At 44.2% G+C, this 15,907-nt stretch overlaps 1 protein-coding gene across 1 annotated transcript; it reads right to left on the bottom strand.

The window, feature by feature from the left end:
* Positions 1–5,547: 5,547 nt before the first annotated feature.
* Positions 5,548–12,572, bottom strand: LOC102812740 (chromosome unknown open reading frame, human C1orf226). Its single transcript, XM_006873422.1, has 3 exons — positions 12,524–12,572; positions 9,453–9,780; positions 5,548–6,058 (listed from the first exon to the last, which is right to left on the bottom strand). The coding sequence occupies exons 2-3, from the start codon at positions 9,767–9,769 to the stop codon at positions 5,548–5,550; spliced, it is 828 nt and encodes a 275-aa protein (XP_006873484.1). The 5' UTR covers positions 9,770–9,780; positions 12,524–12,572.
* Between the last annotated feature and the right edge of the window lie 3,335 nt (positions 12,573–15,907).

Below are 15,907 nucleotides of genomic sequence, written 5' to 3'. Positions count from 1 at the left end.
AAATGGACTGGTAATGGCCATTTTGACTCTGACAACCATATGGTTTACTATACTGGGAATGAAAAATTGAAGAGGAATAGCATCACATTCATTGCGAAAAGGAACATTTCAAGATCCTGAAGTACAATACTGACTATGATAGGATAATATCCATATGCCTACAAGAAAGAAAAAAACCAGTTAAAACCACACTATTCAAATTTATGCACCACCCACTAAAGCCAGCGATGATAAAATTGAAGAATTCTACAAACTTCAGTCTGAAATTGAGCAAACATGCAATCACGATGTATTGATCATTACTGGTGATTGTAATCCAAAGGTTGGAAGCAAAGAGGAAAGATCAGTAGCTGGAAAATATGACCTTGGTGATAGAAATGATGGAGATCACATGATAGAATTTTGCAAGACCAATGACTTATTTGTTGAAAATATGTTTTTAAAGAACACAAAAGCACCTATACACATGGACTCACTAGATTGAATTCACAGGAATCAAACTGACTACATCTTTGGGAAGAGATGGTAGAAAAGCTCAATATCATCAGCCAAACCAAGACCAGGGACAGATCATCAATGGTTCATATGCAAGTTCAGGCTGAAGCTGAAGAAAATTAAAACAAGTTCATGAGAGCTAAAATATGGCTTTGAATATATTCCACCTGAATTTAGAGACCACCTCAAGGACAGATTTGATGTATTAAATACTAGTGATTGAAGACCAGAAGAGATGTGGGATGACATTAGGAACATCATCCATGAAGAAAGCAAAAGGTCATTAAAAAGACAGGACAGAAAGAAAAGACCAAAATGGATGTCAGAAGAGATCCTGAAACTTGCTCTCTAGTATAGAGATGCTAAAGCCAATGGAAGAAATGAGATGGAAAAGAGCTGAACAGAAAATTTCAAAGGGCAGCTTGAGAAGACAAAGTCAAGTATGATAATAAAACGTTCAAAGACCTGGAGTTAGAAGAAAAGCAAAAGGGAAGAACATGCTCAGCATTTCTCAAACTGAAAGAAATGAAGAAAATCCAAGCCTTGACTTGTAATATTGAAGGATTCTATGGGCAAAATGGAGTCCTGGTATGGTACTATACAATAAGCACTAGACTGCTAACTACAAGGTTGGTGGTTCAACCCCCCACCCCCACCCCCAACTGCTCCTTGGAAACTTTATACAGAGTAGCTACGAGTTGGAACTGACTCTACTGCACCTAGCAACTGAGTGATACAGAAAGTATCAAAAGAAGACAGAAGGTATACAGAGTCACTGTGTCAAAAAGAAATGGTTGATGTTCAACGATTTCAAGAGATAGTATATGATCAAGAACCATTCATACTGAAGGAAGAAGTCCAAGCTGCACTGAAGGCATTGATGAGCAAGGCTCCAGGAATTGATGGAATACAAATCGAAATCTTTCAAGAAACTGATGACTAATTCATCTAGGCCAGGACTAATTCATCTAATTCATGAGGACTAATTCATCTAGGCCAGCAAATTTATGACGGTTACCTAGCCATCCAATTGGAAGAGATCCATATTTATGTCCATTCCAGAGAGTGACCCAAAGGAATGCAGACATCAATGAACAATATTACTAGCATCACATGGAAGTAAAATTTTGCTGCAGAGAATTGAAAAATGGCTGTAACAGTACATAAATGTTAGGTGGATCTTGAATGAAAGTTGAGAATACCAGAAAGATGTTTACTTGTGCTTTATTGACGTATGCAAAGACTTTCAGCTATGCAGATCATGACAAGCTGTGGATTAATATTGTGAAGAATGGATAGTCCAGGACTGTGCTCATGAGGAATCTGTACATGGACCAAGAAGCAGTCATTAGAACAGAAAAAGGGGATACCAGATGGTTTAAAATTAGGAAGGGTGTGTGTCAGGGTTGTATTCTTTCACCATACTTATTCAATCTGTTTGCTGAGCAAATAATGAGAAACTGTACTGATTATATGAAGAACAACATGCATCAGAATTGGAGGAAAACAAATTAACAACCTGCGATATGCAGATGATATAACCTTGCTTACTGGAAGCAAAGAGAGCTTAAAATACTTACTGATGAAGACCAGAGACTACAGCTTTCAGTATGAATTAACCTCAATGTAAAGCAAAAATCCTCACAACTGTTGTTGTTGTGAAGTGCCATTGAGTAGGTTCCAACCCATAGCCACTCTGTATAGGGTTTCCAAGGAGCAGCTAGTGAGCTTGAACCACTGACCCTGCAGTTCAAATGGCTTTGCAGTCTAGTGCATTAACCTCCAGAGCCACACCAGGACTCTACTAAATAACATCATGATAAATGGAGAAAAGATTGAAGTTGTCAAAAGACTTAATTTTGCTTGGATCCACAATCAATACGCATGGGAGCAGCAGCCAAAAAGTAAATGACATACTACATTAGGCAAATCTGCTGCATAAGACCTCTTCAAAGTATTCAAGAGCAAAGATATCAGTTTAAGGACTAAAGAGCACCTGACCCAAGTCGTGATGTTTTCAATTGCCTCATAAGCATGTGAGAATTGAATAATTAATTAGGAAGACTGTAGAAGAGTTGTATTGAAAGTAGTACAGCCAGAATCCTCCTTGGGAACCAGGATGTGAGACTTTGTCTCTTATACTTCGAACATTTTATCAGGAGGGACTAGTTCCTGGAGGACATCATGGTTGGTAAAGTGGAGGGTCAGCAGAAAAAGAGGAAAACCCCCAACATGATGGCAGCAGCAATGAGCTCAAGTGCCACAATTGCGAGGGTGGCACAGGACTGGGCAGTGTTTTGTTCTGTTGTGCATATAGGCTTGTTATGAGTCGGAACTGACTTGATGGCACCTAACAACAACTGGTGATTACTCCTTTTGAGAATGTGATAGAAGCATGTACGTGCACACACACAGCTCCATGCCAAATTTGGTGTAAAATGACTAGGGATGCAAGGTTAAGAACCAGTGGTTTACAACAAAATCCCCTGGACACTTGCATCCATATTACATTGTCGCTGGAAGGACAATGAGTCTGGGTTGGAAGATGAAGTTCACTTTCACAGCTACCAATTAGGGGAACAATGACACAATATCCAGAAAGATAATTTGTATCCAAGGTCTTAGGTTGAGTACCCCTCTTCCTTACATATGCTGTTGCCTTCATTTCCTTCTCCCAGGCTCACAGGAACAGACTGCCAATGCTTACCACCAGACAAGAAATCCAACTACTCCTTAACAGTTGGGAGAAGAAAACAAAACAAGCAAACCAAACCAAATCATTTTATTGTGTGGTTTCCTATCAGAAAATTACTAAAAATATAAATATAAAATCTCTAGAAAATACTCAGAATCCATTTGTAATCTTCCTCCCCCAAACTGGGGCCAAGTTCTTTGTTCAACAATCAGTGGGTTGCATGTCTGTCTTCATATCATCCACACACATAACATTCACAGGTACATCTCTCTCTGTGCAGAGAATACACTATCCTTCTGCCAGGTTCTAGAAGCTTAGCTTATGGTCTATCTGGATAAAGCTATGTGCTGAATATATGTATAGTGTAAGGTTAGGGGAGTAACAGAGAGAGAAAAGACTCTGTAACTCCTCCCCTCCGCCTCCCTCCCCCCAACTTCCTTATGTAGAGATAGGTTGGTCCTTCATTTCTCATTACCCAGCAATTGTGTTTATTGGACTCCCCAAAGGCACTGTTTACAGAGAAGAGAGCGTCTCTGACCACTCAGGTCACGTAGCACATCGTAAGAGAGGATGCACGCCATCAGTAGCAGCCCTGCACATTTCACCAGGGCCTGCCATTGCCTGGCACGAGCTCAGGCCCTTATGGTGAAGGGGAGGCAAAGCTTTACTGTGAGCATGTGGTCAAGCATTGCTTTTGGGTAGTGGAAGACACAGAAGAAAAAGGGTGGGAGGACTGTGACAGGTCATGTGTGCACAGAAGCACGACTGCAGGAAGGCAGCCCATACTTGCGCATAAGCCTCTGCAGCTCGGGTTCTAGAGGAGTTACTTCAGATACTCAGTATCGCAGCTGTGGTGGGAGGGAAGCAGGGGTTTGGTGAGGAGATGAGCTGCGCAGTGAGCTCTGGGATCTTGGTGAGAAGGTCAGTGAGCAGGAAAGGAGAGGCAGTAGGAATCCCAAGAAGAAGTTAACCTGTCCTGACTAGCTAGCCTTCTCCAGGCTTCTCTTGGGGAACTGGCCACCTTGTTCAAGAATGGGGATGTTCTCTTCTCGCTGCAAAGGCCTCCAGGGCTGGGGTCACTCCTTTATAGGGTCTCTTGGCCACAGGAAGACAGCATGACAGGGCCCCTGCTGAGAGACAGGAACAGAAAAAACCAGGTTTACCCAGGAGGGCAGCCACCCGGTAGGGATGAAAGAACGTGGATCCTGAAGGCAGAAATAGACAGGGACCATGGGGGCATTAGAGTCAGCGAAAGGCAGGCCAGAGGCTCATAAGAGGAAAGCACCTCCTATTTAATTAAAAGCAGATTTCCTCTACAGTTCTTACCACATTCCAGTCTCTGCCAGGTTTCTCTGACTGTCACATTGCCTGTGCTGGGCCCCTGGAATTGCATCATTTCAGGCTGGTGTGGGGGGGGGGGTGTGCAGCTGAAAACCAGCTCTGATCTCCGGCAGCTGCTCGTCTCTCATCCTGTCTTCACTTCTCCACTACTTCTGCTCTACGCTCTACTAGGACCAGCTTCCCTGGATACCAAAACCACCTTCTTGGGTCCACACTAAACAAAACCAGACTATGTTCTACTGTTGTTATCAGGGCCTGCCTAGCCCTGCCTTCACACAATAATGGAAGTCCAGGTCTTGGTGTCTGTATAGGGGACTCAAGCACAGCTGGCAGTATCCCCTTTCCACATGGCTCTCTCAAAGTCAGTGGCAGCCTCGGTGCTCTCTTTGTGTTCTACATCTAACTAGAGGGCAACACCTAGAGGACCCCAGGTGACAAGCAACAAGGCTGCCTCTGGGTCTCAGACCTGGTAAGCATCTCCTCTGGACCCTACCCACTGGGAGAGGCAAATTGCTGTATTTGGATCAAGAGGAGCCATGACTGGGCCCAGTGGGGTCAGGGGTGTAGCTTTCAGTCATGGAGCATCATCAAGCCTTACCCATCATTCCAGGCAGAGAGCCTATGGGCCATCAAGGAGAGGAGGGAAGGAAGGAGAGGCTAGAGGGAAGAGGAGGCAACATTTGGAAGACAGACAAAGCCAACTCCTGCAAGATGTAGATAGCATCTTGGACTAGTGGCCCTGGAAACCACAACAAACTTGGGAGCAGAGCAACTCTGGTATCCAAGCAGCCAGCACCCAGAGAAATTTACGGAAAATCAAGATCAGGGATGGTACCTGAGCGAGCCCTTTTGCCATTCCAGAGACTCGCTCTGTAACCTCCCAGGTGATGGGAGAAGCAGCTCTCTGCCAGGAAGATGAAGGGGCCACCGGAGCTGGGGGAAGGGCTCTGTGCACAGTGGAGAAGTAAGCAGAGGAGGAGAGGGGGAGTGGCATGTAGCCGGGAAGACAGAAGGCTCTACTCAAAGGACAGCAGGTCTGGGTGGGGGCCTTCATTGTCAAGGCTAGAAGTCCGTGCCCTGGGAGGGGGGCTGCCATCTTCTGAGGGCTCAGCAAGGCTGATGGGGCTCAGACTGAGTTTGAGGCCATTTCTCTCCATGAGGCCAGGCGAGGAGGCCCTTCTCCGCTCAGTCATCTTCAACTTGGATTCACCCTGGCTGTCCTTGTTGATTAGGTCAGGAACTGACAGGGACACTTCTCCATTAGGCAGTGCTTTATCCTTCTCTGCCATTTCCATGGTGGCTTCTGGCTGGGATATGTCTGCTGGAATAGACTCTCTGGGAGCAAGTGCAGTGGGGGAGGTGTCCTGGGGCTGCCCAGATGACAGCTCGGTGCTGTACTCCAGATTACTCAGGACAGGCTGCGATGATATCAGCATGTCCTGGGTGGTCTTCAGGGCCCTAGGGGTACGCTTTTTGGTTATGGGCGGTGGAGGATCCAGTCGTGGGAATGCTTCTTGCAGAACTGACCTATAAGGTTGATGACAATAAGAAAAGATACTTTTAAGGGTGGTGAGAAACCCATCCACCTTGCATTTCCACTTCTCCACCCGTACTTTCAACTTGCCCACCTAGTGAGTTGCAGTTCTTTGGGTTCTTTTTCTCAGTTTAGTGTGTAGATCTTAGCAACCTGAGCACAACTACAGGCTGCTGGTCTTGTACAGCTTCACTCAGTGTTCATGGGAGGCAGGATAACAACCACCAGTGAACTGTATCAGATCAGAAATGAGGGCATGCCCTTGTTGTGTTGTTAAATGCTGTTGAGTCAGTTCTGGCTCATAGTGGCCCTGTATAGGGTTTCCAAAGAGTGGTTCGTGAATTCAAACTGCTGACCTTGCAGTTCAAACAGACCTTTTGGTCCAGTGTGCTTAACCTACAGCACCACACCAAGACTCCCTTTCGGGATGGTATTTCTAGAATGTCAGAACCTATGCAACATGACTTTGGAGGACATCACCACCTCAAAAGCACAGGTTCTCCACTATCAACAGGCTAGGACAGTGGTTCTTGGGTATAGCTGTGCATCAAATCTACCTGGGGAGGTTCTGAGTGGTACCCAGTGATGCTGACTCACTACGGAACCAAGCATCTGTAATTTTAAAGTTTCTTGAGGTGATTCTAGCACAGAGTGGCATTAGACAGACAACACTATTGTGGTAGCTTGGAGATCTAGCTGAAGCTATGAGCTGTGGACTAGAGGTTTATTGTCACTGGCTGGCGTATCTCAGATCATACTAGTCCTTAGAGCTCAGTGACGGGGTGGCTGCCTGCAGGGTTAAGGGTGAGGACCACAATTGGCTCTGCGTCTAGTGGAGCCTTAATCATCATCGGGCTCTATTGCTTCTGCCTAGGCAGTTCCTGAGGCCAAAGGATCCATATGGTTAATGCCCATTTCTGTTTCTGATGAACAACTGAGGATATACTTCCAGTTTATTCTAAGCCTTTGAATAGAAAACATAGAACTAACTGCCCCATAAGATTTCCTAGCTATAATCTATAGGATTAGATTGTCACATCTTTCTCCAGCTAGTGGGTTAGAACTGCTGACTTTTTGGTAGCAGCTGAGTGCTTAACCACTGCACCCCAGGACTCCTTCTGAAAACTTCAGGGTTGTAAATTTTATCATATGAGGGTAAGTAAGTATTGCTACTGGGGCTCCAGTTCATATATGTGTGTATTTATTCCAAATAAAATGTTTAAACATGTCCCTGCAATTAGTGGATGGCTGCAGACAAGTTCTCTCAGTGATACACTTGTCTTGTTGTTGTTGTTGTCGTCATTAAGTGTCGTCGAGTCAGTTCCGATTCATAGCGACCCTGTATAGGGTTTCTGAGGAGCTGCTGATGGGTTTGAACCGTTGACCTTGCAGCTCAAACTGACCTTGCAGTCAGTGCATTATCCTCCTCTTGTCTTCTACCTTTAAAAACAGGTCCAATCAAAATGGTGGTTTCTGAGGGGATCTGCTTGACCAGCTAAATTCATGGCAGAGAGGTCAGCTCAGAAAATGATGGCAACTGTTTTTTTGGGATTCCAAAAGAAGTCCTGGCATGGCTGTAGGATAAGCACTGGACTGCTAACTGCAAGGTCAGTGATTCAAACTCACAATAGTTCATGCTCCTGGGAAACCCTATATAGGGTTGCTATGAGTTGGAACCAACTCAACAGCACTTAACAACAACAGGGGATAATATTGATAGATTTTCTCAGAGGACACAGGATGATCACAGGGGCTTAAGAAGAAGAAGTTTTAAGAAAACTGAAAACTGCATTGGTGAGAAGACGGTCAGAAAAATTGCACTGATGAATTTCTTTTCCATCACAACAACGCACCTGTTTATTCTTTGAGGGTAGCAAGGACTGCCCTAAGCCAATTTCCTCGGGAAACCTTATTCCATCCACCCTACAGCCCTGATCTTGCACCCTCAGACTTCTTGTTGTTGCCCAAACTCAAGGAACTTTCAAAAGAAACATGTTTTGAGTGCCTCAGGGATACCAAAAAATGCCATTTTAACACGGCATAAATCAAAGAGTGCAGAATTCTTCAAGGAAAGGTTGTTGGTAAGTGCCATCAAGGTGGTTCTGATTCATAGCAACCCTGTATAGGGTTTCTGAGGAGCGACTGGTGAGTTTGAACTGCCTACTTTGTAGTTCAAACCAAACTTACAGTCCAGTGCTTATCCTACAGCACCATACCAGGACTCCAAGGAAAGGTTTCAGAGATGGAAGCATGACTTTTAGAAGTGTAGAGACCTAGATGGAGGCTATGTTGAGCTTCATATTTTGGTATTTTTGTTTAATACTTTCTATAATTTTGCAGTACAACTTCTTGATCTACCCTTCTATACAAAGTGTGTTTATGAGAGCCTGACAGTGTAGAAGTTCTTCCTTATCTCCCCCGAATCCCACTTTCATCATGGCTGTCTCTAAAGGAGATGTTTGTGTGATTTTCTAGTTTGGTTCCCTACACTTGAGGGTCATAATCACCAATCTCAGCATGTTACAGGGCAGCTAGTCTAACTTTCTACCTAAACCCCAACTCTCACTGCTGGCTCTTTGCCACACATACATGGACCCTCTCAAACAGGCTCAAGGCTAGGAAACTCACTTCCTCTTCATGATTCCATCTTTTAGCAGCTCTCATCTTTGGAAGAAGTTCCTTATGCTGGGCTAAAACTGGCTTCTTCTTTCCAGATTCACCCCCTCTGATTCAGGTTTAGACTCTGGGCCACCTGAATCAGGTTAATCTTTCTTGTACAAAGCAGTCCTGGGATTCAGACATCAACTCTAAAACAAACCTGGGTTTGATCCCAGTCCTGCCAATTACTAACATTGGAGACTTCAGAAACTTACTTTACCTCTCTGAACTTAAATGATCTGCGAAGTGGAAATAGTATACTCTACACCTCAAAGGGAAAGGAGCTCTAGTAGCGTAGTGTTTATGAGTCGGGTCACTAACCTCAAGGTCAGCAGTTCGAAACTATCAGCCATTCCATGGGAGCAAGATGAGACTTTCGGCTCCTATAAAGATTTACAGCCTTGGAAACCTTATACAGGGTTGCTATGAGTTAGAACTGACTCCATGGCACGTAACCACCACCATCTCATAGGGGTGTTAGACGGATTAGGTCAAATAATGCAACTGAAGTTATGTAGCATGGTTCTAAGGATGTAACAGAGGCATGATGAATGTCAGCTATGGCTAAAAAGGTTGGAGCTAATACCCATGAACATTACCCATTCCTTCAACTACTTTTTATATGACATTTCTGTACCCGTTCTCCAGGGTTACTTTTCTCTGGAGACCTCTGACAGAGGTACCTCAGCAGGAAAGTTGCAGGAATACCAATGGGATGTGTACACTCACCGCTCATCCTCCAGCCAGGCCCCCGATGTCACGTCAACTCCACTTGCCAGTTCAGCACCCACAGTCTTGTTGATCTCCATCACTCCCACACCACCAAGGCTTGAGGGCTCTTTTCTCCGGAGAAAGTCGTTGACTTTAGCCCCCATGGCTTTGCCTAGGTTCTTGAGATGCTGGCTGCTGCCCACCCAGAGCCCTGGCCCACCAGGCTCCCCAGGCCCTAGGGTGGCAGAGCTGGGAGCTGTAGACCTGGACAAGTGGGGAAAGGAGCGGCTCGACTGCAGCTTTGGAGTGAGTGCTGTGTTCAAATTCTCAAACATGCTGTGGTCAACTATGAACAAAGAGGGAAAGACGGAGAAATGGATGAGTAGAGGGTGAGAGGGATCTTTGACCGCATCCCTCTGCTTCGCTTTTCCTTACATCATGCTCAACACTTGTAACTTCATAACACTTTGGAAATATTCAAGAAAGAGCCAGTAAAGACATTCTTGAACATGCTCCTACTTAGTTTTCTTGATAGGACATAGGACCAGAAATTCGAGTTCTGTCCCCCTCACATAAATCAATGATCGTTAACTTATCCCTTGAGACCTGCCTCTTTGCCTCATAGCTTGACTTCTTTACCTCAAGGTCACTGGGTCCCCTTTGATACAAATAAAAAAATGAGACTGAAACAATGAAATAATATGGTACTTTTACATAGCTGTGAGCATGCGTTGAGTTGTGCTCTTTGAGTTGAGCATGCGTTGAGTTGTGTGGGAATGGCAAGTATGTGGCTTGATGTTGGAAACTTACCAGTTGCACAGAACATTTCCCCATGGCCAGCAACTGTTCACTTCCCCGGGGTGGAACTAGGGAGAATAGGGCTAGCTGCATAGAAAAGTTCCAATTCGGTTCTCACCGAATGACCAACTACTAGGTGCCAGTGAAGCACGGAATCGCAACAACAAATAGCTGATTTAATCCTTATGATAACCTAGTGAGGTAGGAGTAAGTCATCCAGTTACATATGAGGGATTTGGGACTCTGAGTAATTGATGTTGTGTCAGAAGTTACATAACTAAGAACTGGTTAGACTGGGCACTGGAAATCAGGTATTCTAGTGCCAAGTTCAGGGCTCTTTCCACGACTGTGCCCTTCCTTAGACCATGGAACAGCTGCCTACACATGCCTGGTAGATGGTCTTTCTCTCAAAAATGTAACTCAAAGGGTTGGTATAGACCAACTCAAAGAATGGGGTTGTAAACATTTGAAGGGCAGAGGCTAGCAGTACACTGTAGGTCCTCAGGAAATGTCTGAGCAGCCAAACCCACTTTACAGATGAACAATTGTGGAGACCAAGAAGGTAGTTCTGAGATTTGTTATTAGAGTGGCTGGAACCTGGGCTTAGGCTCTAGCCACGTTTCTCACACTCACACATGGGCATCCTTTCTCCATCTGAACAGTCAGCCTATTCCTCAAGGTATGGAGACTCACCCTAGTACCTTGGAAACAGGCCTGAGGTTTCTGTCATTACTAATCACCCATCAGTCTTGGAGAAGAGGAAGCTACATTTGGTCATTAGGTTCTTCTCCTTGTCAACACCTCTTCTGTGCATCTACTCTCACCAAGCTGTTTTAAAGTATCTGATATTAGGGTGTCAAAGCTTTTTTTTTTGCATAAAGCTGTTGTAACTGCCAAGCACTGCTTGAGTATTGTGGCAGGAAAAGCATCTCTCTTTATTGTGGTTTCAGCAGAAATAGCTCCTCTGGGTCAGCTACTTAGCCATATTCTAAGGGTCTCTGGACAGAAAGGAGGAAGCTGAGGGAAAAGAAGTGAAAAGCTCTCTCTGTGAATGAGTCCCGTGGTCTTTACTATGAGCAGGTTCAAGTACCACTGCAGGGAGGCTGGTCAGGGAACTCTAATGAGAGCATCTCAGGGGACAGAGGGCAGGGCTTACTGATTCAATGCACCACCTGAGCAAGAATTCCCATCCAGCCTCACAACAGAGTCATCAACTCCTGATTATTCACTTTAATAGTGCCTCTTGCTTCATCATTTACTTTTGTATAATGCACCTATCCCATCTTCTCATTCTTCTTTAATCATGAAACGTTCAAGCTAGCAGAGAATACAAAAAACACTGATTTTTTTCTCCCAGAAAGTACTTGAGTTACCATGGAACCAGGGCAAATATTCCAGAGAGGTACACTGGGGTAGACAAATACCCCATCGTTTCTTGGCTCAGATATTTATGCTGCTGTTTCCTTATTGGTTTAAAGTGGATATTCAGAACAGGCACATGCATTTTTAAAAGTGTATGTACCAAAACCACTGATCAAAGTGGTATCTAGATTGTGTAGTCCTATTATTATTATTAAAAAAAACACTCAAACAAACAATGAATTTTTGAATTATGCATCATTTTGGGTTTTTGTACTTTTTGCTCTTATCCTCTATAAAATATACTGATTTCTTAATTAATCTACGGATAGCCCATTATATACTCTCTTCTACAGTTCTCTAAATCTCCCTGGTAAATATACCTTTCTTGCTATGGTAAAATGGTTGGTTCCTTGAGGGCAAGTAGCATCTTAAGTGGTTTTTAGCTTCTCAAGTGCCTAGCAAATGGCCTTGTAAGCTTCTGATAAATTAGTTTAATTGGACTGACTTTTAGACAAATGCTTAAAATTGATTGCATCATAGGCTGACATTTTAGGGAAACTATTCTCAAGTGTTTTTTTTTCTTTCCATTTACAAAAACACTCCAAAAACTCCCCTATAGGGCTGGTCCCCAGGAGCTATTAAGTTCAAATTAAGAGAAACTGACCTTCTTCCCAAGCTGGGGCTTCTTTCACCTACACCCCCCCCCCCATATCTCAGGGATACATAATGAGCCCTTTCCTGTTTATAATACTAATGACCCCCAAACTCGGCCCTTGCCCTTCTTCAGGTCTAGAGGCTTGGTGCTTCAGAAAATAATGGAGATGAGGGAGAGAAAGATGATTGGACCCATCAGCACCCTGAGCATGCACATACCCAAGCAGAGGGGAGCTTCTGGGGTATAGTCAGCCACAAGAAAGAGGGTGTCTTACCTGACTGAGAAAGGGGCTCGGAAAGCAGATGGGAAACAAAGGAGAGAGAGACACACATGTTATGTAGTGACCAACCATGTGAGAGTGTTAGCTCATGCCTGGGCTACAGCAACAACCTACAGCAACAACGTACTGAGAGGATAAAGCATCCTGTTACCAGGAGTGTAACAACCCTGGAAACAAGAGGCTCCCACAAACTTTTCAACAAAATTAAATCGGTCTGTTGAAAGACTTAGCCACCTATATATTCCCCAGTAACTTAAACCCTCTTCACATTAAATATATGAAGTACCTGGTTGTCAGAGAAATGTGATGGGTTAAGGCAGAAGGGAAGACTAAGTCCTCTAGGGCCACTCAGCACACTCATACTATACTATTGTTGTTGTTAAGTGCCATCAAGTCGATTCCGACCCATAGTGACCCTGTACAGGGTTTCTGAGGAGCAGCTGGTGAGTTTGAACCACTGACCTTGCAGTTCAAACAGCTTTGCAGTCTCGTGCATTAACCCACAGTGTCACACCAGGACGCTATTACCCTCATGGAAATCACTAGGTTTGGGAAGAGGAATGCATTCATCCACTCCAACCGTCTAAATCAATAAAATGGAATAACCAAGTGGCAGAGAAATCTGACCATTATCACACATGCTACCAATGGAAGAGCAGGGTTAGAATTCACAGTGATTCCTAGACCCATGATCTTTGTCTATACCATGTTTCCCTAAATGAAGGGACCAATACCTTTAAAGATGCCAAAACATGCAGCCTTAAAGTTTACTTGCCAACTTGTTCTAATGTTCCAAGCGAGGTGTTGTGGATTGAATTCTGATTCCCCAAAATATGTGTTGCAAATCCTAATCCCTATACCTGTAGTTATAATCCCAGTTTGGAATCAGTTTTGTTATGTTCATGAGACAGAATTAGTGTTGTTGTTGTTAAATGCCAGTTGAGTGGATTCTGACCCATAGCGACCTTGTATGGAGCTTCCAAGGAGCAGCTGGTGAGCTTGAACCACCGACCTCGCAGTTCAAATGACTTTGCAGCCCACAGCGCCACACCAGGAGTGTAGGGTGTGTTTTAAGTCAATCTCTTTTGAGATGTTGTTGGTAAGTGTTGTCAAGTTGTTTCTGATACATTTTGACCCTGTATAGGGTTTCCAAAGAGTAGCTGGTGAGCTTGAACTGCCAACCTTGCAGTTCAAATTTGCCTTGCAGTTCAAAATGGCCTTGCATTTACCTGCAGTGCTACACCAGGACTACCTTTTGAGATGTGTTGTTGTTGTTAAGTGCCATTGAGTCGGTTCTGACTCATAGCAACATTGTATAGAGTTTCTGAGGAGCAACTGGTGAGCTTGAACTGCTGACCTTGCTGTTCAAACAGACCTTGCAGTCCAGTGCAATAACCCACAGCGCCACACTAGGACGCTTTTTGAGATATAAAAGAGATTAAGTGAACAAGCAGAGATAGGGAAGACGGATGCCTCACCATATACAGATCCCCCAGGAACAGCAGTTCGAAAGAGAGGAGGCCCTTCTTTCTCCAGAGCCAACACAGAAAGTTAGCACCCGAAATTCAGATTCCGGTTTGTGTCATTTCTGTTATCTCAGCACTATGTTGTTGTTTTTGTTATGTGCCATCAAGTCGATTCTGACTCATAGAGACCCTATGTAGGGTTTCTGAGGAGCGGCTGGTGGGTTTGAACTGCCGACCCTGTAGTTAGAAGTCCAGTGCTGATCCTAGAGTGCCTCACCAGGACTCCACTGCAGTATGGTGATGGTGGTGGTTATGTGCCGTGGAATCAGTTCCAGCTCTCATTGACCCTGTAAAGGGTTTCTGAAGCTGTAAATCTTTATGGAAGCAGAAAGAATCATCCTTCTGAGGAGTGGCTGTTGGATGTGAACTACTTACCTTGAAGTTAGCAGCCCAATATACAATCCAGAATGCTACCAGGTCTCCTTCATAGCAGCACTAGATAATGAAAATGCCAGGAAACGAGGCAGGAACACAAGGGGTATTGTGCTCACCACAGTCAAATGCTTTAAGTTCTAGCACTAAATATAGTCAGGAAGACTACCAGGACTCTTGTGCGTGCAAGTGGACACACACTCTCACATACACTTCCCACCCCTGCTGCTGCACAGCATAGACTGAGACCACTGACAGGGGAACCAGAACAGGGTACTTTCTGCTTATCTTATCTTCCACCCTTACACCATAGTCCACTGGTATGCTAGGCTGTTACAAATGACAAATGTGAACCAAAGATATAGGCAACTCCTGCTTCTCTGGAGTCCTCCATCTCACCAGAAAACTGATCTTAACTTACTTGAGTAAAATAGTATTGAATAGTGCTGGAGGATAAGCACTGGACTGCTAACTGGAAGGTTGGTGGGTCAAACCCAGCATCCACTCCTCAGAAACCCTACACAGAGTTGCTATGAGGCTTGGTGTGGCGCTGTAGGATAAACATTGACTGATAACCACAAGACTGGAGGTTCAAATTCACCAGTTGCTCCCTGGAAACCGTATACAGGGTTGCAGTGAGTTGAACCCAGCTCAATGGGACTTAACAAGAAGAACACAAGCCAGAACCAACTTGACAGCTCTTAACAAAAACAATAACAAGTTTCCCATACTTAGCAACTTCCCCCAAATAGATAACACTGACCATTTAAAACAATGCCTCCTACCTATTCTTAAGAAAATACAGTGTAGTATTTGGGAAAAAAGGGTCAGGGTATTAGTAACTTACCTTCAAAGAGTTCAGAAAAAAAATAATCATGGACACATACATGCTCACAGAGGGAAAGAACTGAGAAATCCAAGCCGATGAGATAAAATGTTAATGATATGTAAATACGGATACATGGTATGTGGATGGACCTTGTACTTACTTTCTTTTCCTAAGTTTGAAATTACTTCCAAATAAAATGTAAGAAATCAACCCCACACCAAAAATGAAAACATTAAAAAAAGTACTTGGTGGGGGTTAGGCAAAGGAAAGAGAAGAGGGTCATTCAGACAGGAATGTGCTGAGGGGTGGTGGCAGGTACTACACAGAGAAGTTAAGGTAGGGCAAACAATATCACTGTACTGCCCCTCTGCTACCTTCTTCCTTCTCTCTGGTCTTCTCAGTCAGGGAAGGTCACTGAGGAATAGCCACGCAGGAAACCTAAGCAATGTTAGTCTTGCCTTGCGATCGATTCCATCCATTTTTTAAAGAAGCAGTCTAGCTGGTGAGTGGAATCATGTGACCTTATGATGTCAACTGGGCTCAGAATGCTTATCGTCTGGACGACCACACTCTTCAAACACTAAAGTAGTCAGATCCACACTCTTCAAACACTAAAGATCCACACTCTTCAAACACTAAAGTATTCAGAAC

The sequence above is a fragment of the Chrysochloris asiatica genome, unplaced genomic scaffold, assembly GCF_000296735.1.
Source record: "Chrysochloris asiatica unplaced genomic scaffold, ChrAsi1.0 scaffold00241, whole genome shotgun sequence".
NCBI lineage: Eukaryota > Metazoa > Chordata > Mammalia > Afrosoricida > Chrysochloridae > Chrysochloris > Chrysochloris asiatica.
The sequence above is the reverse complement of the archived record's forward strand: the minus strand, read 5'-3'. Positions and strand labels throughout refer to the sequence as shown.